The following is a 26,049-nucleotide window of genomic DNA, read 5'->3' as shown; positions in this document are numbered from 1 at the left end:
GTAGAGATGGGGTTTTACCATGTTGACCAGGCTGGTCTCAAGCTCCTTGACCTCAAGTGATCCACCTGCCTCAGCCTCCCAAAGTGCTGGGATTACAGGCATGAGCCACCGCACCCAGCCCCCTGGCTTATTATTTGTTTGACTACTCCAAACGGAGAATCACTGTCATTTAGTAAATGAGTTTGCCCCACTTACATTTATTGTGATTTGTCTAGGCATTTTACTTTTTGTTTTCTGTTAGTGGATTCCACAGGCTACCAGCCCAACAGATATCTGTGAGATGCTGACCTAGAATCTCTGGGGTCTGTTCCAGAAACCACTCAGATTGAGGATCCTCGAGTACAATGGCGGCGGGAACAGGAACATATGCTGAAGGATTACCTGGTGGTGGCCCAGGAGGCTCTGAGTGCTCAAAAAGAGATCTACCAGGTGAAGCAGCAGCGCCTGGAGCTTGCACAGCAGGAGTACCAGCAACTGCATGCCGTCTGGGAGCACAAGCTGGGCTCCCAGGTCAGCTGTGAGTACCTCCCACTACCACCACCCCCACCAACACCAACAGAGAATGGCCACACTGCGTTCTGCCAATATTGCTTCTCAAGTCTGCCCGTTTTTCTTCACCTCTACTCTTTGTCCAAACCACCATCTTGTCTACTGCTCTTCCTGCTCCTACCTGTGCCTTGCAGTGATTCATTTGCCATTTGCATTTCATTTTATTTCATTTGTAATCATCTCAGAATGCCAATCGGGTTACATATCTCCTTGTTTAAAAACTTTCAGGGACTAGGGGAATTGGGAGTGGGGAATTCTTAGCTAACAAGTATAGACTTTCAGTTTGGGAAGAAGAAAAATTTCTTAGAGGTGGATGGTAGTATGTTCACAACAGTGTAAATGTACTTAATGCTACTGAACAGTACACTTAATTAATGGCTAAAATGGTAAATTTTATGTTGCATATATTTACCACAATTTCAAAACAATCAAATGCCCTTCAGTGGCTTCCCGTCACTCTTTCCATGGCCTACACAGCCCTCTGTGGTTAGTCCGTGGTTAGTCCCCTGCCAGCCACTCCTGCCTCATCTCATGCCCTCCTCACTAGGCTCCAGATGCACTGCGTCCCCAGCCCCCCATTCTGCTTCCCTATCCCACCCTGCAATTTTCCACCTCAGTCCCTTAGTATTTGCCGGTCCCCTTCCTAGAATGCTTTGTCACCCATCCATTTGCAAGGCTAAATCCTTCTCAGTCCTCAAGTCTCATCCTTCAGGTCATCACCTCTGAGAGGCCTGCCCTGACAGCTCTATCAGAAGCCTCTCTTCCGCAACTCTAGTCTCAGCCATGGCTGTCTATTTCCTTCATAGCACATATCACAATACATCTGCTTGTATGTTATCAATATTTCCTCCACCAGAACATAAACTTGGTAAGGGCAGGGCTCCTATCCTATTCCTGGTACCCAAAGGAGGAGAGCAAGCACACCAAAATCCCCTTGTTCTTTTTTTTTTTCCTTTTTTCTTTTCTTTTTCTTGAGGTGGACCCTCTCTCTGTCACCCGAGCTGGAGTGCAGTGGCGCAGTCCTGGCTCACTGTAACCTCCGCCTCCCAGGTTCCAGCAATTCTCCTCTCTCAGCCTTTCAAGTAGCTAATTTTTGTATTTTTATTAGAGACAGAATTTCCCCCTGTTGACCAGGCTGGTCTTGAACTCCTGACCTCAGGTGATCCACCTGCCTCAGCCTCCCAAAGTGCTGGGATTACAGGCATAAGCCATCATGCCAAGTCTCACTATTTCTAATAACCAAATTGTTCCTATATTTATTGAGTCTCTGTTTCATGCTAGGCACTCTGCTATAGTCTGAATATGCTATTTCTGTTAATTCTCATAACAGTTCTATGAGCAAGAACAATTAATGTCACCTTTTAACAGATTAGGAAACTGAGGCTTAGGATCAACAGTGTGCCCGGGGTCTTACAGCTGGTGAGAGATAGTGATAACTTGCAAATCCATTCTGTTGTCCCCACAGTATTTTCAGTGTGGGCCAGGCCAGGGGAACTAGTGTCAGGGCATGGTGTCAGGGTGGCCATGGCTGGGTTGGGCCATTGAACTCTCCTCCAGCATGAAGCCCTCACTTTGAGAAGTTCTGTCTGCTACCAAGACAGGACAAACTCTGCCAGGGTACTTACTGTCCCAGCCCTGCATTTTTCCTTAGCAGCTCAGGAAAACCCCCGGAATCTCAGTGATTATAGAAAAGAACTCTATTACATTCATTAGCTATTCTGTGTCAAGTAATGTTCTGAAGACTCTTAGGAAGGTTTTAGCACTTAATCTGTCTTAGTCAACTCGAGCTGCCATAACAAAATACCATAGATTGGGTGACTTAAACGATAGACATTTATCTTCTTACAGTTCTGGAGCCTGGACGTCTGAGATTCGGGCACCAGCATGGTCGGGTTCTGGCGAGGGTTCTTTTCCTGGCTTGCAGACAACTGCCTTCTCTAGTGCCTCTTTCTATAAGGGCAGTAATCCCATCATAAGAACCCTACCCTCAAGACCTCATTTAAGCCTGACTATTTCCCCAAAGCCTCATCTTCAAATACTATCACTTGGGGGATTAGGGCATCCATGTATTATATTTATTTGAGGGAGACACAATTCAGTTCATACCATTATTGTTAAAACAGTCTTGGAAGGGAGATGTTATTGTCCCTGTTGAACCTCAGGTTTAAAGGAGCAAAGTGATTCTCTCTCTCTCTCTATAAAGTCCCACAGTTTGAAAAAGTGTCCGGTGTATATAAAAACAAATAAAAACAAACCTTTGTATTCTGGGGGATAAGATATTTACATGGATTCATAATTACATGTCAGGTAATGAGAATTACCCCACAGATCACTCACTAATTTCAGAAGGATGTACTTTCACATTGGAGAGATGTGCAGCTACCACTTTACATAGTGGTACAATTAGCATGACCAGTAATGAGACCAGCTGATATCAATGCCTTCTGATGTGATGCAATAAAGACATCATGGAGGATCCCTCACAAGAATATTTAATCTGAATCTAATCAAGAGTACAACCAGACAAATCCATAATATGGATTATTGTATAAGACAATTAGACTAGGTTTTTTTTTTAAAGTCTAAAGAGGCATATCACCAAATGAAATGTTTGTACCTTGAATTAGAGCATGAAATGGGGGAAAAACAGCCCTAAAAGACATTCTCAGACAATTGGAGACTTTCCTGAGTTGTGATAATGGAATTATGAATATGTAGGAGAATGTCTACATAGATTTTTATGAAGATGCATGTGGCAGCATATCTGCAGTTTATTCCAAAAAAGGTCCAAGAAAAAAAGGAAAGGAAAGAAAAAAGGAAAAACTCATCCGGGCACAGTGGCTCACACCTATAATCCCAGCAATTTGGGAGGCTGAGGTGGGTGGATCAGCTGAGGTCAGGAGTTTGAGACCAGCCTAGTCAACATGGTAAAACCTTCTCTCTTCTGAAAATATAAAAATTAGCCAGGCATAGTGGCAGCTACTGTAATCCCAGCTACTCAAGAGGCTGAGGCAGGAGAATTGCCTGAACCTGGGAGGCGGATGTTGCAGTGAGCCAAGATTGCACCACTGTACTCCAGCCTGGGGGACAGAGCAAGACTCCATCTCAAAATAAATAAATAAATAAATAAATAAATAAATAAATAAATAAATAATTGTCGATGACACATTGATGGCTTTGAATATGGTCCAGATTTTGGTCTTTTGCCACCATTTCTAATCATGATTAATGGGGGACTTACTGTGAACCACCCTAATGAGAGGAAGAAAGAACTGGAGTGGGAAGAGGTATGGCAAGAAGCAGCTTGGGAAAATATTAAAAATTCGTGGCTCTAAGAGAAGGATATATTGAGATTCATTATATTATTCTTTCAAATTGTCTATAGATAAAAAGTTTCCAAAATTAAAAATCAGAGTTGGGCACTATGAGAATGAAACATTCACATGAGAAGCACTGTAGTAGGAGACCAGGCACGGTGGCTCATGCCTGTAATCCCAGCACTTTGAGAGGCTGAGGCAGACAGATCATGAGGTCAGGAGATTGAGACCATCCCAGCCAACATGGTGAAACCTCATCTCTACTAAAAATACAAAAATTAGTTGGGTGTGGTGGCTCACACCTGTAGTCCCAGCTACTCGGGAGGCTGAGGCAGGAGAATTGCTTGCTTGAACCCAGGAGACGGAGGTTGCAGTGAGCTGAGACAGCACCACTGCACTCCAGCCTGGGAGACAGAGCAAGACTCCTTCCCTAAAAAAAAATAAAAATAAAAATAAAAATAAATTACTGTAGCGGGAGGTGGCAGCTGGACTCTGACATCAGACAACCTGGATGTTCTCTAGGGGAGCGTACTCCCTCTTTAAGTCTCAGAATCTTTATGTTTAACTATTGAATTTTTGTTTTTTTAAGTTAATTTTTAAATTCTTGGCACCCAACATGGGGCATGAATCTATGACCCTAAGATTAAGACTCTCATTCTCTACTGACTAAGCCAGTCAGGCAGAAATGTTAATAGTACCTTCATCTCATGGGACCATGTCAGAGTTTCCTAACCTCAGCACCATTAACATTGCGGTCTGAGTAACTCTTCTTTGTGAGGGCTGTGTATTATAGGGTGTTTAGCAGCATCCTTGTTCTGTACCCACTAGATGCCAGTAGCACCCCCACCCAAGTTGTGATAACAGAAAGTGTCTCTAGATTTTGTCATAAGTCATAGGGGATAAAACTGCCCAAACCACTGGTCTAGGTAAGACACTTGGTACTGTTTCTTTAGAACATATTAATGGCTCAATAAATAGTCCTATTGATAGGAAACACATAATATTTTGAAACTATGAACTCTGGAACCAGACTTTTTTGGTTCAAATCAAGGATATACAAATTACTAATTGTTGTAACCTTGCACAAGTTATGCCACTGCTGTGCCTCAGTTTTCTTCATCTATAAAATCAGTCTAATCTTAGGATAATCTTCACGGGCGCGTTATGGGCCTAAATTAGTTAACAAGTGTAAAGTCCTTGGAATAGTATTTTTCATATTCTTAACCTCTCAGTAAATTATTATTATTAATTCGTTAGCATTGTAAATGAAAAAGAGGGTTTTTTTTTTTTTTTTTTTAAGCAGATCTCTGGAACCAATAAGAATAAATCCATGATCAAAGGTAGGAAGTAAACAATGCAGTTCCTCATCCTTGTCATATGACTTCCAGACGCTCCCAAGAGCTCCACTGGCCTCAGAGGCACCACCACCATTTTCAGTGTTAAATATCTTCCATCTGAAAGGACTGGGGTCATTTCAGGCAACTGGATCTGAGATTCAAACCACACAGAAACTGGGATTCCCCCAGCCCAAGCATCCCAGTTAAACAAGGTGTGACCCAAGCCTCATCATGACTCTTGTCTTCAAGTTTTACAAGCCAGGTTTGCCTTCCAAGTCAAACTCTTGGCATGACAGATGGATGAAGTCACATACCTGTTCTCTAACTCAGATGGCTTGCCAGGGCTTGTGAGGGTTTGCCACCTGGGCTTGGCTGCTCTGGGTCCCAGACACAGATGGGGCCCTGCCTTGGGGATGGAGATTTTGCTGTCGACTCTCTGGTGTAATCTCTAGCTCTATGGGGAAGAAGGGAACTAACATTTATTATGCACCTGTTGTATGCCTGGAGGCCAATATGTTAGGCACTCTAAGTAACCTCCCTCCTGAATCACACACACAGTCCTGTAAGACAGTGTTGTTCCCATTCTACAGACAAGGGAACTGAGGCCTCTAAAGAGGAAATGGCTTCCCCAAAGGCACACTGGTAAAGAGTGGCAAGGTAGCCTTTGTAACCAGATATATCTGATCTCAAAATCAATTTTCTTAATTTAACCCACATCAGTCAGTCAAATACTAAGGTTCTTCAGCTACACTTGGTTCCTCCACCCTCTAAAAGGTGAGAACTCAGGAGAACTGGGTTCTTTGGGACTTTATTGTATTGTATTTTCCCCTCCCTAGGCCTTGATTTGCCATTTGGAAAATAAATCACTGGGGGCCTTCCAGTTAAAAATGCCAGTTGAAGCCAGGCATGGTGGCATACACGTGTAGTTCCAGTTACTCAGGAGGCTGAAGTGGGAGGATTGCTTGATCCCAGGATTCCAGTCCAGGCAACATCGCAAGATCTCATCTCTGAAAACTAAAAAATGCCAGTTGAACCGCTCACTTGATTTTACCCACTGCAAAGCTAGGAGAATATCAGATAAAATATATTTTTTAAGGCATACGTATATATAAGATTAGGGAAAATTGGAGAAGGAGCAGCAATAAAATTTGGAGGCTGGACAGCAGACAGACAGGTGGCAACCTGTGTAGCAGACCTGAGAAAAGAGAAAATGGGCTGATAGTAAGGAAGGCTCACAACACTGTTCTATAGAGCACTTGCAAAAACCGTGGATGTTGGTGGCAGCAGCTATTTCTGCAAGTAAGACTGAAGGGAGGAGGGTCTCAAAGAGGATTGAGTAGAAGTTGTTTCTGAGACAATTAGACCATGAGATATTTTCCTTAAACTGATACAGTCAGGCAACCACCATCTTCAGTCTGGCAAATGACTGGAAGTTTATTTTTTGGAGAGGGTAAAATAGAGTATCTGGACTCCAGGACACAAGGCAAATTCAGAGCCAGAGTGCACTATCCTGAAAGCACAGTCAGTAAGCGAAGGGTTTTGAGACCTTAGCCCTCATATACCACTTGGTGCCCAGAATGGTGCCAGGTCATTACCCTCTAGAGTGGACAGTGGAGAACTCTACTGGAAATCTGACCAGGGAAGAGCTTTAGAGAAAAGCTGGAAAGACACTGACATTGAGGATTCCTGGATGAAACCAAATCATGTCCAGCCAAATAATGTGTTGTGGCCAGGCGCTCATGCCTGTAATACCAGCATTTTGAGAGGCCGAGATGGTAGGATCACTTGAAGTCAAAAGTTTAAGACCAGCCTGGGCAACATAGTAAGACCTCATCTCTACCAAAAATTTAAAGAAGAAAATTATCCGAGTGTGGTGGCAGGCACCTGTAGGCCCAGCTATTCAGTAGGCTGAGGCAGGAGGATTCCCTGAGCCCAGGAGTTCAAGGTTACAGTGAGCTATGATTGTGCCACTGCACTTCAGCCTGGGCAACAGACACCCTGTCTCTTAAATAATAAAATAAATTTTAAAAATAGAAAACAAATCATGTGCTATGCAACTCACAGTCCACAAACCCCGCTCCAGTCAGCATTTTGGGCTCCCATCCTTAAATGTGACCAGATAACCAAGATTCCAGATATCCGAGGAAAGCCTCTAACAGAGAAAATAGAGACTCAAACCAACATGTGGTGAAGGGAGGGCTTGGAGGAAACAAGGAGTACACATGAAGAAGAGAACATTAAGAGAAGCTATGTGGTCAGGAAACAAGAGCACGGTACTACATTGTTTAAAAAGGAAACTTCAGAGAATAAAAAAGAGCTCTTGGAAATTAAAATATGAGAGTAGACATGAAAACTCCAAAGGAAGACTGGAAAATGAAACTGAGGAAACCTTCTAAAAATCAGAGCAAAAATACAAGATTGAAAATAAGAGGGAAAAAATAGACTATAAGGACAGGAAATCTACTATCTGAGGAAAACATGTTCCAGATAGAACAGAGGAAACAGAGGAGAAAAGCATCGCTGAAATAATTCAGGAACATTTCCCAGAACTGAAGGAGGAGAATTTTTAGACTGAAAGGGTTCACTGAGTGTCCAACACAGTGGATGAAAGTCGGCTCACACCAAGATATCTCATTGTGGAACTTCAAACACTGGGATAATTCAAGATCCTAAAAGCTTTCAGAGAGAAATAAATCAGGTCACACAGAAATGATCAGGACTCAGAATAGCTCCAGACTTCTCACTAATAGCGATGGAAACCTAAAAGACCATGGTGCAATGGCTTCAGGTTTTAAGGAAAATTATTTCTGACCTAGAATTCTATATCCAGCAAAACTACCTTTAATCAAGTGTAGGGCCGAATAAGGCTATTTTCAGACATGTGAGATTTCAGAAAGTTCATTTCCTTCATGGTTTCTTTCTCAGGAAGCTAGTGGAGATGACGTTCTACCAAAATGAGGGGGTAGACAACGAAAAGGAAGACGTGGTATACAGAGAGGTGAGGAGACACGCAGAGGAACACAAAGGGGGATCTCAGGAAGCCAGCCAAGCACAGAGAACAGCTCGCTCACACTGAAGCACGGCAGAAGCCCTGGCAGGACAGATCCCAAAATAGAAAACTCACCAGATTCACACTGATCTGGACTTTAGGAGATGAGATTTAGGTAACCGGCAGAATGTGAGGTTGAATTAGTGATAAGTTTGTAGAAACTAAGCAAATGTAAAAATGACAATAATTAACTCAAGGGGGAAAAAACATGCTGAAAAGTAAAAGTAAGCAAAGTCAGCTAGCTGATTCCACCCTGAATAGTGTTTGCAGAGTAAAAATAATGCAAACACTGAAGATCGCTTTCATCAAGCGTATGCTATTGCTTTTAGGATGATGGGGAGATGGGAGAGGTGCATGTGTGTGCTGTAGGGAGTGGAGAAAGAAGGGAGGCTAAGTGCCCATCCTCCTGAGAGATAAGTAAGTAAGTAATGCCGAAAACAGAAAAGATCAAGAAGCAGTAATGCATGCATATTATTAGACACATAGAGGTAGCCACCCAAGAAATTGAAAATGATTTTCTTTTAGGGTGTGAGTTATGGGGATAGGGGTTGTGGAATGCTCTTTTTTATAGCAAACCTTGTCCTATGTTGGACTGTTCATATGAACTGTGTTTATATATAACTTTAATAAAAACTAAAAATTAAGAACTATTAAACATTGGGACAAGACAGTATTTTAAGTCCTGTTGGATATAAAGTTCTTGTAGTAGGACCAGGCGCGGTGGCTCATGCCTGTAATCCTAGAACTTGGGGGGGCCGAGGCGGGTGGATTACTTGAGGTCAGGAGTTTGAGACCAGCCTGGTCAACGTGGTGAAACGCTGTCTCTACTAAAAATACTAAAGTTAGCTGGGCATGGTGGTGGGCACCTGTAATCCCAGCTACTCGGGAAGCTGAGGCAGAAGAATAGCTTGAACCTGGGAGGCAGAGGTGACAGCGAGCCGAGTTCACGCCACTGCATTCCAGCCTGGGCAACAGAGGGAGACTCCATCTCAATTAAAAAAAAAAAAAAAGTTATCATAGTAGAGGATAGTGAAGGGATGCAGACACAAAGGAGAGGCTGATGACCTGTTTTCTTGATTGGAGTGCTGATTGCTTGAGCGTGTTTCTTTTGTGAAAATTCCTCAAGCTGTACATACATGATGTGTGCACTTCTATGTATGTATTTTTTACCTCAACCAAACATTTACTTACAAAATGATAAGTAACAGGCTACATCTTGTGTCAGTGGCTTTAGGTATAAATTGTGCACTTCACAGTGGTACTCCAGAGTGTAAACATTAAAGCTCCTGGTGGCCCAGTTGGCGAGAATCTCTTCTTTTTGGCATCCTTTGTCTCCAGGATTTCTGGGCATGCCCAGGGAACACGATGCATGCCTCAAGTCAGTCTTGGCGTGACTGGTCCCCACAGCCAACCTCTCCCTGTCTGAGTCACGTCTTGCCATTTTTACAGGCTCTTCCATGCTGCTGCCACAGTCACCTCAACATTGCCCCACAGTACAGACCCACGTCCAGAGGCACAGCCTGAGGAGGAGGGTGGTTGGCAGGGCAGGGTGCTCATAGAACAGACATCCCCCGCTCCACCCCATACCCTTTGAGGACCTTTCTGTGTGTATTCCCAGGTTATTGCCACCATGACAACTCCTGTCTTCTTTCACCCTGTTATTACTGTTGATCAGTGAGTGATAAATGGTGTTAACTGTCTTAATATTTTGTCGAAAGTATTTGGGAAATACAGCAGGTCCTCAAATAACATCATTTTGTTCAAGGTCATTTTATTATAACATGATAGTATTATAACCTTCCTACATTGTGTGCTTAAGGTGATACCTCCAGCTAAATATCCAACCAGGTCTATCCCCGAAATCCCCAAGTCCAGCAAAGACCAAAGGAATTAGACACCAGGAGATGAAAACTTTAAACTGGCAATAAAACATCTCTGTACATGGATTCCCTGTTCCATGCTTGAGACAAAGGCTACAAGGCCCTTGCCACCCCAGCGTTGTCCCCACTCATCTCTTCTGGTAAACCTCGGTCTTTTTCTTCTCCATCATCATTATCATTGTAAATTCAGCAGAAACGCAACACTTCCCGTGGTGCCAAACATCTTTTATGTTATTATGCAGAGCAGTTTTCTCTTTCCCCAAACTTCCAAATATTACATTTTAATGCCTTATGCATAACCAAAAGGCCTATTCAAATATTTTTAAACAAAGCTAAATAGTAGCATTCCCCTCATGACTGTCATGCCTACCTCCAGACACTGATAATTGTCGGCAATCACCAAATCAGCTTCTCTATCCTCAGAAAAACCCAGATCTCAGCAGGTGATCTGGCTACACATGAACATTAAAGAGTGTTCAGATGATAGCCAGGCACAGTGGCTCACGCCTGTAATCCCAGCACTTTGGGAGGCCAAGGTGGGCAGATCACCTGCGGTCAGGAGTTTAAGACCAGCCTGGTCAATATGGTGAGACCTTGTCTCTGCTAAAAGTACAAAATTATCTGGGCGTGGTGGAGTGCACCTGTAATTCCAGCTACTCGGGAGGCTGAGACAGGAGAACAGCTTGAACTCAGGAGGTGGAGGTTGCAGTGAGCTGAGATTGTGCCACTGCACTCCAGTCTGGGCAACAGAGTAAGACTTCATCTCAAAACATACAAAAGAAAAGAAAAGAAAAACCCGGATCTCAGCAGGTGATTTGGCTACATGTGAACAGGAAAGAGTGTTCAGATGCTAGTAGGTAGACAGGGGAGATGATGAAATGGTTCCTACAATGTGATTGAGGACTCCCAGGAGAAATACTTCTCTGGCCTCTTGACCAAGAATAACTGTTCTTTTCTGAACAGTGGGATTGTGTTTACCTTAAGGACACCATAAATCTTATATCTGGTCCTATTTCACCCTCACATTACCAGTTATGAGGCTCAGAGCCTGTCACCAGTTTGTTTCCTTATCCTTATTTTCTCTTTGTCTCATTTTCCTTAGTTTAAGTGTATTTTACTATGTAGTGTTCACTTTCATAAGCCTTAAAATCCTTTTTCAAGACATAAATAAATACTATTTTTAAAATACAGTAAGGTTACAACTACATGATAGAACCATGGGTATATACTGGAAGGCAACCTGGGAAAAAGATAATTGTATTAGGGTGGTAAGATTATGTGTGATTTATTTTCCTTTTCGAATGGACATTAATATTATAAAGTACAATCACCAATACTTTTAGTTATTTTTTTCTGATTGTTAAAGCATATGTTTACTGTTTTTTTAAAAAAGAAAAGATAAAAATATAAAGATGATAATATCATTTACCATCTAACTCTCTAGATATCAGTGTTCTCTTTGGTATTTTTTTCAGTCTTTTTAAAATGCATATGTGTGTGTATATTTGGAAACTGCATATTTTCCAAATTTAAATTATTCTTTTTTTTTTTTTTTTTTGAGACAGAGTCTCTCTCTGTCACCCAGGCTGGAATGTGATGGTGAGATTTCAGCTCACTGCAACCTCTGCCTCCCAGGTTTAAGCAATTCTCATACCTCAGTCTCCTGAGTAGCTAGGACTACAAGCGCCCGCCACCATGCCCAGCTAATTTTTGTATTTTTAGCAGAGACAGGATTTCCCCATGTTGGCCAGGCTGGTCCTAAACTCCTGATTTCAGGTGATGCCCCTGCCTCAGCCTCCCAAAGGACTGGTATTACAAGCTTCAGCCACCATGCGTGGGCCGAAATAGAAATTATTCTTTACACTTTTTTTGTAAACTTGCTTTCACATAATGAGTTTCGACATTTTCCCTTGTCATTCAATATTCTTCATCCTCATTTTAAGTTGTGTAGTCCCCATTTACGCGTGTACCATCTTTATGTAATAAATCCCCCTTTGTTGAACATTCAGGTTGTTCACTTTTAGTCCTTCCTTTCTAGGTTTATTTAGATGGCCAATGAGTCAACTTTGCTGAAATCTGTTTCTTCTACTGATATTCTTGTTTTTCTTTTTTCCTTACAGTGGTCTCTGGTTCATCATCCAGCTCTAAGTATGACCCTGAGATCCTGAAAGCTGAAATTGCCACTGCAAAATCCCGGGTAGGACCTCTTCACCTATGCTGTGTGCTAGTGATGGGTGCCACTGAGGTCTTAGGCCACAAGCCCACCCACAAGGCCAGAACAGATGCTTCAGCCAGGCTATGACAGCCAGTGCTAGCAAGGCCCTAAATAAATAACAGTAGAAGCAGTAGTCACAGTAATAGTAATGGTTGTAGCAACTGCCATTTCACAAGCAGTCACCATATACCAGGCACAGTGCGAAATACCTCATGTGTATTTTCCCGTGTCCTTGCAACAACTCTGTGAAGTAACTACTGTCATCTGCATTTTTAAAATTTATTTTTATTTATTTATTTATTTATTTATTTATTTATTTATTGAAACAGAGTCTTGCTCTGTCGCCCAGGCTGGAGTGCAGTGGTGTGATCTTGGCTCACTGCAAACTCCGCTTCCTGGGTTCATGCCATTCTCCTGCCTCAGCCTCCCGAGTAACTGGAACTACAGGCATCCGCCACCACGCCCAGCTAATTTTTTGTATTTTTAGTAGAGACGGGGTTTCACCATGTTAGCCAGGATGGTCTCGATCTCCTGACCTCGTGATCTGCCCGCCTTGGCCTCCCAAAGTGCTGGGATTACAGGCATGAGCCACCGCTCCCAGCTGCATTTTATTTTATTTTATTTTATTTTATTTTATTTTATTTTATTTTATTTTCTGAGATGGAGGCTCACTGTGTCACCCAGGCTGGATGGAGTACAGTGGTGCAATCTTGGCTCACTGCAACCTCCGCCCTCCCAGGTTCAAGCAGTTCTCTTATCTTAGTCTCCCGAGTAGCTGGGATTACAGGCACATGCCACCATGCCCAGCAATTTTTGTATTTTTAGTAGAGATGGGGTTTCACCATGTTAGTCAGGCTGATCTCAAACTCCTGACCTCAGGTGATCCACCTGCCTTGGCCTCCCAAAGTGCTGCGAGCACAGGCATGAGCCACCACCAAGCTGTCATCTGCATTTTAAAGATGAGCAAACAGAGGCTTAGGGGAGCTAAGAAACTAGCCCAAGGTCACAAGAGATTCAGGTCTTACTCCAAAGTTTCTAATATAGTGTACTGTCTTCCTAGCTACTGATTATTCCGCATTATCTTATTTTAATTACTTCATGATTACCTTAGGGAATAAATATTAGTATTTCCATTTTTACCAGTATGGAAACTGAGGCACAGCGGTGAAATTATTTGCTCATGGCAAAGTCAGTATTTTGAAAAGTGGTTTCGTTAAACTCAACAGTTTCCACAAACTCAAATGCCTGCAAGAAGACATAAATGAGGGATGTGGGCTGGGGGTGAGGCAGTAGAGAGTCGTGGTGACTGTGTAACCAGGAGAGGTCTGCCCAGTCTTCAAGATAATTGCATTTGAATTCTAGTCTGTTGTGCCCATGCTGGAATGTGGGTTCAGTGTTACCAGATCTTCAGGTGTTTTCAGAAAGGAACTATGTGTCTAGGTTTATTATGTGAACTTTCTGAAGATTTGATTATTAGCAACTCATTTTAAAAGTTGAATAATACAGTGTAAGCCACACAAACCAGCAGACCTTGCCTAGCTCCTAGGGCACGTCTTGCCACTAAAGTTACTACATTGCCTCTTGCCTCCACATGAAGCACTCTCATGGCCTCTGCCAGCTTTAAGTGATCCACGGCCCTGGGAATTGCCATTGTCCTCATCCATCAGAACAGGAAAGGGAGGCTCAGGATGGCAAGATGGCTTGAGAGAGGTCACACAGCAGGGAAGTGGGAAGGCCCACTCTATCCCAGGTCAGCTCCTGTCCACCTCCTGTTTCCCTGGAGCAAGGACTGGCTAGGAATGACCTACAGAAACACTGTCTGGGATGCTGACTGAATGGGCATCTGCAGAGACCAAGGCCAACATCGGTGATGGGAGGGGGCCCTGACCAGTGTGGCCCGATGGGTGCTGACCTGAGTCATTATGCAGGTGCAGTGGGAGGCTCTGCGTTCCCCTTCTAGGGAGAAGGCAGCCTGCACCTTGCTGTCAGCCTCTGACCCAGCCCCGTGTATGGTCTGCTGCCCTCCAGGTCAACAAGCTGAAGAGAGAGATGGTTCACCTCCAGCACGAGCTGCAGTTCAAAGAGCGTGGCTTTCAGACCCTGAAGAAGTAAGTGCACCCTGCGTCGCAGAGCATGGGGGCTGCTCCCCACCCAGCCTCCCCTCCTGCCCTCTCTGTCTCTCCTTCAGTCTTTTTCCTCTCTTCTCAAAATGTGGCTCTCTCATCATTCGAGTTCTATTCCACCGGCATTTCCTGAAGATACCGCCACCCAAGAGTGGGGTTTGGAAAGAGGAAAGGGGAGTCATTTCAGACCACAGAACTCTCATTGTTCTGTGGACTTCTGAAGCCATTAAGATCTGTTCCACTCAGCTGAGTGTTACTATCCAGTCACAGAAACAAGCATTGCCGAGCATTTCTGTGCACACGCCTCATCTCTAGTCGATCCAGTAGGGTCCCATATGCACGCAAACAAAACACACTCCTTTCATCCACATCCCCTAAAAGCACTCACTAAGTGCTTCATTGAAGGAATAATGATCTCTTCTAGCAAAAACCAATTACCAGAAAAGTATGCACGATGCCATGTACATTGTGCTCTATGGGTGACTTAAGGAGTTTCCAGGATAACGTTCACCAAATGTAATTTTCACCTTTAGAAGCTGAGCTGTGGCCAGGTAAAATACAGCTCTGTTGTGTCGTCGTCTTCTTTTTTTTTTTTTTTAACTTTTATTTTAACTTCAGGGGTACATGTGCAGGTTCGTTATACAGGTAAACTTGTGTCATGGGGGTTGGTTGTACAGATTATTTCATCATCCAGGTATTAAGCCTAGTACCCATTAGTTATTTTTCCTGATCCTCTCCCTTCTCTCACCCTCCACCCTCCCAGAGGCCTCAGTCTGTGTTTTTCCCCTCTATGTGTCCATGTATTCTCATCATTTAGCTCCCACTTACAAGTGAGAACATGCGGTAGCTTTGTTGTTTCTTTTTTTGTTTTTGTTTTTTTTTTGAGATGGAGTCTCACGCTGTCGCCCAGATGGAGTCTCACGCTGTTGCCCAGGCTGGAGTGCAGTGGTGCGATCTCAGTTCACTGCAAGCTCCGCCTCCTGGGTTCACACCATTCTCCTGCCTCAGCCTCCTGAGTAGCTGGTACTGCAGGCGCCCACCACCACACCCAGCTAATTTTTTTGTATTTTAGTGGAGATGGGGTTTCACCGTGTTAGCCAGGATGGTCTCGATTTCCTGACCTCGTGATTCGCCCACCTCGGCCTCCCAAAGTGCTGGGATTACAGGCATGAGCCCCACTGTGCCTGGCACTTTGTTGTTTCTTAAGAGTAGGTGTGGCCGGGCGTGGTGGCTCACACCTGTAATCCCAGCACTTTGGGAGGCTGAGGTGGGTGGATCACAAGGTGAGGAGTTCGAGGCCAGCCAGGCCAAGATGGTGAAACCCCGTCTCTACTAAAAATACAAAAATTAGCCAGGCACAGTGGCAGGTGCCTGTAATCCCAGCTACTCAGGAGGCTGAGGCAGGAGAATCGCTTGAACCAGGGAGGCAGAGCTTGCAGTGATCTGAGAATGTGCCACTGCACTCTAGCCTGGGCAACAGAGCAAGACTCCATCTCAAAAAAAAGAAAAAAAAGAGTAGTTGTGTTACCTGTCCTGATGTGACTATACTAGCTAGCTTTGTCAAGCAGTTACTCTGTGCCAGAGAACCCCTGCAGTGTTTCCATGCAAGTGTGCTCCTTTGATCCTACAGCAACACTATAAGGAATGCTTTGTTATCTAACTACCCACATTCTATAGATGAGAAAACTGAGTCATTTAGCAGGTACTCAAGAAAGCTTATTGTGGCTGGGCACGGTGGCTCAGGCCTATAATCCCAGCACTTTGGGAGGCCAAGGTGAGAGGATCGCTTGAGCCTGTGAGTTGGAAGTTGCAGTGAACTGATTACACCACTGCACACCAGTCTGAGTGGCAAAGTGAGACCCTGTCTCGAAAGAATGAAAGAGAGAGAGAGAGAAGAGGAGGGGAGGGGAGAGGAGAAGAGGGGAGGGAGGAAGTAAGAAAGGAAAGAAGGGAAGGAAGAAGGGAGGGAGGGAGGAAGGAAGGAAAGGAAAAAGAAAGAACGAGAGAGAAAGAAAAAGCCCTCCAGTCTGGGTGACAAAGTAAGACCCTCTCTCCAAAGAAAGAAAGAAAAAAAGAAAGGAAGGAGAGAGAAAGAAAGAGAAGGGGAGGGAGAGAGAGAGAGAGAGAGAGAGAAAGAAAGCCCTGCAGTCTGGAGACAAAGTGAGACCCTGTCTCGAAGAAAAGGAAAAAAAGGAAGAGAAGAAAGAGAGAGAGAGGGAGAGAAAGAAATTAAGAAAGGGAGAGAGAAAGATGTTAGCTTATTGTTATTATTAACTACAGCATGTAACTGAGACTCATTCATTGAATTGTGTTCAGTGTATCCAGTGGGCTCACTGTACAATCATTACGAAGGTCACCTGGTAGCCCTCTCAGAAGCTCTAGGCAGGACACTCAGCAGATTTCTGCCTTCCCAGGGGGCATCTCACTTACATTCCCAGGGAAGCCACACCTGCATGGATGGCTAGTTCTTGCTTTTTGTCTCTCCCTGACTACTATACCTTTTCCTCATTCCATGAATTTCAAATCTACCCTCATCATTCTGTGGCCATAGCCCCAAGCCTTTGGATGTCTATACACATGCTATAAGAAATATGTATATGGCTTCTTATTATGACAAATTGTCTGTAATTTTTGTGTCTTACAAAGTATGGCTTTCTGTATGTTTACATCTTTGTTATACACATGTTATTCATATATGTGTATATACATATACCAATCTTGTCTCTCAAACCAGATTCTGAATTGTTAAGACCTGGAACCATGCTTTATGCTTCTTGGTAATCTTCAGTAGCACCAATGACAGTTTGGAGCAATAGTTATAAGCTTAGAAAATGCCTATTTTTGACCTATTAAAGCAATAGCCTGATTCCTCCACTTTGCAGCAAAACAGCTTCTGAGCACACAGTTTAAGGGCTACTCACTCCCGTCATCTTACTGAATGGGTTCTCCCTGCCTCCTGGCTCCTGCAGTCCTCAAGAGCTTCTGGTTAGAACACTTCCCATTATTCTCTGAGCCACCGCAAACCTGTTTTACCACTTTGTCACCCTGTAGCAGCATTGAAAACTCTTGTTGTTTGGTAAGCTGATGCTGAAACCCCAAAGACAAGCCTCCTTTCTTCCCCTCTCCATCTGCCCCATGTTTGATATCAGGCCCAGATAAGACTGCATGGCAGCTCCAGCCGCCCACACTCCTTAGCCGGAAGCCGGGCTCTTCGTCCAGTGTGGAGGAAGATGCCTCCTTTAATGTACACCTTGGCAGAGAGAGTCAGGAATGTAGTCTTGAGAGGCAGGTGGTCAGGGTTCGAATCCCAGTTCCCTGGGTCCTTGGAAAAGTGACTTAACCCCTGTGAGCTTTGAGTTCATTTGAAAAACTAGAGGTTGTAAAGATTGAATTGGAAAATCCGTGTCAAGTGTGTGGTAGTGTCTGGCATGAGGGAAGAGCTCCTTGAGAGTGGACTGGGGTGGTGACCTCTAGCTGGTTGCCTGCTTGTATTGGGAAGGGAACTCGGATGAACTCTACGTCTACCCTGGGCTAGACGGTGTGCCAGGGAAGCACTTCACACCAGCCACCTCATTTCATTCTCTTCACCCCCTTTTAAGAGAAGTTTCTGTCCTGCCATATATTACAGATGGGGGCACTGGCAGGGTTGAAAACATGCCCAGAGCCACCCAGCTTGCAGGTGTCAGGGCTAGGGCTGAAACCCAGGACTACTGGATTTTGAAGTTCATGTCTCAATACCTCTCTTCCCAGCATCATCCCAGATAACTCCCTCCTCATTCCCAGAAAATGTAAGGCCTCTTTTTCAGAGTCTAACGGATGCTATCCAGTCACTTCTACTTCTGTGCCTACTCTTATGGCAGAACATGGGGAAAGGTACAACTTATCCTTAAGGAATTTCCAGGATAACTTTAACCACATGTAATTTCCCCTTTTAGAAAATTTCTCTTTAGCAGCCAAAAGCTCTGTTGTTTCTTTCTTTTTAGACGGAGTCTCACTCTGTCACCCAGGCTGGAGTGCAGGGGCACGATCTCGGTTCACTGCAACCTCCACCTCCCAGGTCCAAGCGATTATCCTGCCTCAGCCTCCTGACTAGCTGGGACTACAGGCACATGCCACTATGCCTGGCTAATTTTTTATATTTTTAGTGGAGATGGGGTTTCACCATGTTAGCCAGGATGGTCTCAATCTCCTGACCTCGTGATCTGCCGACCTAGGCCTCCCGAAGTGCTGGGATTACAGGCGTGAGCCACCATGCCCGGCCAGCTGTTGTTTTTTAAGAGCAGCTATGTCACCTGTCATGATTGTGATGATACCAGTTAAGCTTCCTTGGGCAGTTGAGTTACTCTGGGCCACGAATCCATATTGGTTCAATTCATAGTCAGCAACCTGTTTAAAAAAGAGAGAAGGGAAAAGGTTGATGAGGATTAAAAGTTGCCTCTTGGAGGAGGTTGCAAAGAAAAATCAAGATGAAAGCTTGGGACTTTGACTTGCCAGCTCCCTTTCTAATAGGGAAGAGTGGAGACCAGGCATCTCCCCCTATGGGAGGAGGGCAGTGCAGCGCCTCGCCCTGCCGTGCCCAGGTAGAAGGTGTCTGGACAGGACCAGGAGTCAGCTGCTGTCAGCCTTTGCCTCACCTCTCTGTGGCTACCGGGTGTGTGAATCTCTAAAGGCCTGAAGAGAAGACAGCTGAGGGATTTGGAAATCCTAAAACACATGCATCCCCACATACACACACACACACACACACACACACACACACACACACACACTTTTCTTTCCCTTAAAAAAAAAAAAAAAAGATTCATTCACTGAGTGTATAATGGTGACCCTTTGTTCTCCCCCCACCCCCTCCCCACCCAGCTTCATCCCAAGAGTGTTCCCTCTCAGAGCTGCTCTCTGGAGCCAAATTCCAGAGGCCAGGTTGCTAAGGCCCTTGAAGAAATCAGGTAGAGGCTGTCGGAAGCCCAGCAGACAAACCGCTTCTGTCTCATCCTGCCAGGGATTCGAAGCCATTCTCGCCCTGTTGACAGAGGACAGCTGGGCACAGCCCCCTCCCCAGAGTCCCCAGCCCTCGGACATGCTCCAACAAACACTGTCTCCCTGCACCTCCTGTGCCCATCTGCAGCAGGGCCACTGCCTGTCCCAGACACTGGCTCTGGGGAGCCTCCTTGCCACAGAGCATCTTCTAAGCTCCCTCAGACTAATTTTTCAGACTAAATCTGGGGCCAGTCCTTGCCGACCTGATAGGCCTGCCCAGGCCCAAGTCCTGGAAAGGAATAGACGGGCTATTTTTAGTGGGGAGACATAAACGGGGCTTTGTTTTCTCTCCATGGAGGCTGAAGTAACTGCAGAGGGAGGCTGTGTTGAGACCTCGCTCCATGCCTGCTCTCTCCTCTGCTCAGAGGCGCAGACGATGAGGCCAGGGTGAAAACCTGCTCGTGCTCAGGATTCCCCATGAGGGTTATTTTTAGCCCAGGACAGTTTGGCCTGTAGCAGAAAACCACAAAGGAATGCCTGTGAGCAGTTTCTCGTGCTGAAATAATGAGTTTGTGGTGTTCCCGCAGACTGTAAAACTCCTTTTTCTCCACCTTGGACTGAAACCTCAGGCCTAGCCTTTGGCGAAAGTGTGATGTAGTTAAAATGCATCTGTGCCCCCAGAACCTTTTTGACACCTGGGCCCTCCTTCTCCAGAAGCTCACCCCTGCCTGTCTGTTTTGGTCTGAACTTCAGAAAACTACATCAGGATCCCCCCCGCTTTTTTTTTTAATATTTCCCCCATCAAAATGAACCTGTATGTAAGGCCTGGATAAGCCAATAAGCTCTCCAGGCTAGAAGCGTTTTAATCCCTTATGTTTGTACAGTAATTCCTAGTTTATCACAAGATGTTCCATCCCATATTCCATTTGATGTTCCTGACAACTCCATGAATGTGGGTTAGGCAGATAACGTTTTCCAGGCTTTTTAGAGGAGGAAACTGAGGCTCTGTGTATTTGAGAGACGACGCCAGGATCATCCCACTAATGGGTAGTAGGGCTGGGAGTTTTTCATCCTTCTGTCCTTTGCTTCATTGTGTTCATTAGCTCTACACATGCTTATTAAAGACAGTGGTTCTTGACCAGCATGATTTTGCTCCCTCTCTCTCAACAGACATTAGGTAATCCTTGGAGATATTTTCAGTTGTCACCATTCAGGGTGAGGGTACCAACAGCATCCTGTGGGGCGAGGCCAGGGAGGCTGCTAAACATCATACAATGCACAGGACAGCCTGCCCTCCCTCCAAAAAAGAATGAGACAAACATGTTCAACTCTGCCTCCTGTTCCCAAGCCTCCCAGAGTCAAGTCAAAGATGCTACCACATAAACTATAATACATCAACTGTCACACAATGTAACGACTGCAGAGTCACAGCTATGTGTGATGTATATGGGAAGCCCCTACCCAGCCTGGAGGACCCAGGGACGTAATCAGGAAAGGTTTCCCGTAAGAGCTGATGTTTAGAGGACACTGACTTCACGAGCAATGTTGCTTCTGCACCCCCACACATTGGCTGTGTAACAGGAATCTTCTCTGTCTTTTTTTTTTTTTTTCCTTTTCTTTCTTTCTTTTTTTTGAGACAGAGTCTTACTCTGTCTCCCAGGCTGGAGTGCAGTGGCGTGATCTCGGCTCACTGTAACCTCTGCCTCCCGCATTCAGGCAATTCTCATGCCTCAGCCTCTCAAGCAGCTGGAATTACAGGCACGTGCCACCATGCCCAGCTAATTTTTGTACTTTTAGGAGAGACGGGGTTTCACCATGTTCCTCAGGTTAGTCTTGAACTCCTGACCTCAAGTGATCCACCTGCCTTGGCCTCCCAAAGTGTTGGGATTATAGGTGTGAGCCACCATGCCCAGCCCAGGACCTTCTGTGCCTTATCCCACAAGTGGGACCTCCGGAGGCAGGATTAGCAGGACAGAGGGAGGGGCCTTCTTAAGGAACTGAAGTCCTGTGGTCTGTGCTTTTCGCCTGGGGAGACCCTGTCCCTCACCCTATCTAAGGCTGACCTTTCCCATTAACTGTCTCCTAGAATCGATAAGAAAATGTCTGATGCTCAGGGCAGCTACAAACTGGATGAAGCTCAGGCTGTCTTGAGAGAAACAAAAGCCATCAAAAAGGCTATTACCTGTGGGGAAAAGGAAAAGCAAGATCTCATTAAGGTATGCAAGTTCCTGTTGATGTGGGTGCCATCTTGATTTCTCCTGAGTATTCCTGTATGCCAGTCTTACGCGGACTATTTCTACATGGTACACACATTGCTGAGTTCTCATGACCAGTCTTCCTGGGGTTTTGGTTCCATTTCATAGAGGAGGACGTGGAGGCTCAGAAGCATTAAGTGACTTGCATAAGGTCACACAGCTAGTGTAAATGGCAGACGTGGAATGGAATTCATCTGGCCTAGTCCAAAGGCCACATCCTTGCCACTAGCTTTAATTACCTGACTTATTTTTTCTTTGTTTTTTAAACTTTTATTTTTTAATAGAGGGAGTCTTGCTATGTGTCTCAGGCTGGTCTTGGTAGCTGCTGGGCTCAAGTGATTCTCCCACCTTAGCCTCCCAAAGTGCTGGGATTACAGGCGTGACCCAGTGCACCTGGCCTCTGACTTATTTTTCAAAGAATCCAATGGAGAGAGGTGGTTTCAACATCATTAACCTTTGACATCAAAATGTAGCATCTCTATAAGCATTTCATTGTGTGTTCTGCCTCTATGCTGGGAACTGAACAAATTATAATAGATATTATGTAATATGCCAGGTGATTATGCCAAGCCTTTTGCATGCGTCATGTCTCATCTCTTAAATCAACCCTAGTTTATCCCCATCCTACAGAAAAAAGACTGTACAACTCAGAGAGGAAGGTAGAGCCGTGATTCAAACCTGTGAACCCCTGACTCTCAGACCCATTCTCTTACCCCCTGTACATATCACCTCCGCTTCCAGGAATCACCCTGACCTCAGATATTTCACTGGCAGATTAGGAGTCCTCAGAGATGCTGTAAATGACTTAGTGGAGGAAGCTGTATGCTCTATGACAAACAGAACAGTTTTGAAGCTCCCGCCCAGGACGGCAGCCCAGTGAAAACATTTAGATGAGGAACTCATGGACAGTGAGGCGTGTTCCTGTTCTGATTAGTGGTTGAGATCGCAGAGCCTTAAGCCAGATAGACCAGGTCCAAATCTTGCCTTGGTCAATTGCCAACTTCTCATCAATAAACTGGGGATAATCATAGGTCATTCTTTGCATGACTATTGTCAGGATTCAGTGAGACTCTGGTAAAGCTGACAGTTGTTGAGTATGGGCTGTATTCACTTGTCATCTCATTTAATCTCATTTAATCAAGATGATTGCCCTGTGAGATAGGACCTGTGATTCTTCCCCCCACGCCCCCGCTTTTTTTTTTTTAAGAACCCAGGGTCTCGCTCTATTGCCCAGGCTGGAGTGCGGTGACACAGTCATAGCTCACTGCAGCGTCGAACTCCTGGGCTCAAGCAATCCTCCCACCTCAGCCTCCCGAGTAGTTGGAACTACAGACATGCACCGCCACACCCAGCAATTCTTTTATTTTTTCGGAGATGGGGGTCCCGTTATGTTGCCCAGGCTGATCTTGAATTCCTGGCCTCAAGTGATCCTCCCACCTTGGCCTCTGAAAGCACTGGGATTACAGGCATGAGCACCCAGCCAATTATTCTCATTTTACAGGAGAGGAAATCGAGGCAAAGAGAGGTTATTCAGCTAGGTGAAGTCACACAGCTGGGAAGCAGTAGAGCGGGGGTTCCAACTAGGGCAGTGTGGCTCCAGAGTCGGCATCCACACTGGTTTCTCCTATGTCATAGGCCCAGCACAGAGCCTGGCACACAGCAAGGACCCACTCAATGCTAGCTGTCTATCACAGGATCAGTAGGATGTCTGGGGAGGGCATGGGTTCCTAAATTAAGGGAGGGTAGAGAAGGAAGCACGGGGAGCGTGGCAGACCTAGAGCTCCCTCCTGGGAAGGTGCATCACTAACCCTGCTCTCCCTTCCTTCAGAGCCTTGCCATGTTGAAGGACGGCTTCCGCACCGACAGGGGGTCTCACTCAGACCTGTGGTCCAGCAGCAGCTCTCTGGAGAGTTCGAGTTTCCCGCTGCCGAAACAGTACCTGGACGTGAGCTCCCAGACAGACATCTCGGGAAGTGTGAGTAGACAGGGCAGGATGCTGGGGGCCTTCCACAGGATGGCAGCTGGGAGGCTGCTGTAGTGGGCAGCTGCCTTCTCATGGCTCACCAGGGAGCTGGCCAGGGGCTCTCCGCGGGGCTGGCTGCTGCCTCAGCCCTCTGGAGCTCTGTTCTCTTACAGACCTCCTGGCCCCAGGAGGATATGATGTGATGCCGTGGAGGAAAAGCCTGCAGTGACGAACACCATGGCCCTTAATATTGTCTCTTAATGCTGCACAGAAAGCATGTTTAAAGGACAAAATGTCTTTCTCTGTGTTCTGTTTTGGTTTGGTTTTTTTCATACTATTTTGTAGTTCCGTTTCCATTTTTCTTTCCCCAGCTGGACAGCAGAGGACATTTTCCTCCTGTTAGTCTCAAAACAATGCATGCAGCTTTCAGGCAGCTGCTTGACTCCCAGTTCCTAAGCTCAGTCCAGTCCTAGTTATGACTAGTGAAAGCGCTGTCCAGATGTGGCTCAGGAAAAGGTTAGAGTAGGGCTGACCCACGGTGCCTCGTAACTTTTGGAGAGCTTTTGTTTTACTAGAGCCAGCAACATTGAACGAATCCGCCTTCCAGCCTCTGTGGCAAACAGCCCCTAAATGCTGTTCCTGAGTTCCATAGCTGTCTTCCCACTTGTCCAAGGGTGACCGGTGAGCCTTGTAGCCTCTTGCTGCTCTTTAACAGACTAGCACAGCAAAAGAGGCTGTCCCTTCCTTCCCCACACCACCATGTGTCCAGCTACTAGCTATCTGCAGGCCAAAGTATTTGCAAAGGAACTGTACCCCTCTTTGTGAGTGCTGGGGTCTTCTCCCCACCTACGCAGTGTTTCACTCCTGACTGCAGCCTCTCTGAGTTTTCTATGGATTCCCTCCCCAGTGCCCCCAGAATGGCTTTCTTGATATTGGCTATCCCTGTTTCCTCCTCACCAACTGTCCTCCACGCTTCTGTGGCTTGAATTGGCACCAAGCCAAGCCATTTGGGGCTGCAAGATGATATTCTGGGCCTTTGGCTTCTGTTTTCAAAGTGATCGATGTCTGAGTGTACGGCTCTTCCCGTGGCCTGAAGGGAGGAAAGTGTTTTTGCTTCACCAGCTTCCCTGCGATCTGCACCGCCAGCCCCATCAGCGGGGGCTATTCTTGGCTACTGCCCACTCAAGCTGCCAAGTCTCTCATGAGCCCTTGAAACCCAACTCAGCACCGGCCACAACAGCCACATAATTCCTGACTTCGTTCTTCTCCTCCAGTTCAGCATCAACAGCAACAATCAGTTGGCAGAGAAGGTCAGATTGCGCCTTCGATATGAAGAGGCCAAAAGAAGGTAATGGGGCTGGGGCTAGGGGCAGGATGGTTCAAAAATAATAACTACTATTGTAGAATGCCTGCTGTGTGCTTGGCTCTTCATACACTTCGTCGTCTTTAATCCTCACAAAGATTATGAAGATAGTTATTATCGTCTTTATATTTTCATCCTCTCTGAAATTCAGAGAGGAAATGACTCACCCAGGACACTTCACAAGATAGAGAGTGAAACTATGCTTTGAACCCAGATCTGTTTAATCTCAAAGCTGAGTTATCTTCCCACTTGCCTGTCTTGATTTCTGTAACCGAGGCTTTCCCATGATCCTGTAAGCATTTTGGTTTGAAGGAGCACAACTGGAGTTTCAGCAACAGGCTAAAAAGATTGTGGACACTACCCGCTTCAGTGTCTCCTGCACAGCTGGGAGCAAGCTGGGCTTTTAAGCAGTATAGACCTCTGGGATTTAGATGTTTTGTGGCTTCACAGAATCCTAAGCAGTCGGGTTCCACTACCACAAATAAAATCAAAATAATAATCAAAGCTGACATTTTTAAAGCATCTGTTACAGGCCTAAACAAATTTTTTTTTTTAATTACTTTGTTTTCTTTTTTAGAGACAGGGTCTCACTATGTTACTCAGGCTGGTCTTGAACTCCTGGCCTTAATCGATCCTCCCACCTCAGCCTCCTGAGTGGCTGGGATTACAGGCATGCACCATTACACTTGGCTGAGATTGTTTATTGTACTAAAACATTTGTGCATGCATCTTCTCATTTAATTTTAAAAGCAACCTTATAGCAGAGGATCTCTCTTATTATCTCCATGTTAGACAGGAAAAAGGTAAGACCAAGATATTTCATGACTATTCCAGATGGTAGAGGCAGAATTTGAACCCTGGACAATCGGGCTTCAAGTTCATGATCTTTCTGTACTCTGAGCCAGCGTTACTGGCAAAGAATGCCCTGGGCATTGTGGTGTGGATGGAAGCCAGGCACATTGCATCCATTCCTTCCTAGACTAAGTTGTCTGGCCTGTGGACCTTCTCAGCCAGGCCAGGT

General features: G+C 45.3%; 1 protein-coding gene across 7 annotated transcripts in view; it reads left to right on the top strand.

The window, feature by feature from the left end:
• Positions 1-26,049, top strand: part of WWC1 (WW and C2 domain containing 1) — a 173,304-nt gene that overhangs the window by 89,072 nt on the left and 58,183 nt on the right. For 5 of the 7 annotated variants that reach the window (XM_008015248.3, XM_008015251.3, XM_008015250.3 and 2 more), the window contains 6 exons: positions 314-517; positions 12,253-12,329; positions 14,376-14,455; positions 21,534-21,663; positions 23,531-23,677; positions 24,940-25,013. In XM_008015248.3, coding sequence (XP_008013439.2) covers positions 314-517; positions 12,253-12,329; positions 14,376-14,455; positions 21,534-21,663; positions 23,531-23,677; positions 24,940-25,013 — 712 coding nt within the window. The remainder of the gene's footprint in view (positions 1-313; positions 518-12,252; positions 12,330-14,375; positions 14,456-21,533; positions 21,664-23,530; positions 23,678-24,939; positions 25,014-26,049) is intronic. The other 2 variants (XM_073010531.1, XM_073010530.1) reach the window with 1 other exon arrangement.

Source organism: Chlorocebus sabaeus, chromosome 23 (genome assembly GCF_047675955.1).
Source record: "Chlorocebus sabaeus isolate Y175 chromosome 23, mChlSab1.0.hap1, whole genome shotgun sequence".
NCBI lineage: Eukaryota > Metazoa > Chordata > Mammalia > Primates > Cercopithecidae > Chlorocebus > Chlorocebus sabaeus.
The sequence above is the reverse complement of the archived record's forward strand: the minus strand, read 5'-3'. Positions and strand labels throughout refer to the sequence as shown.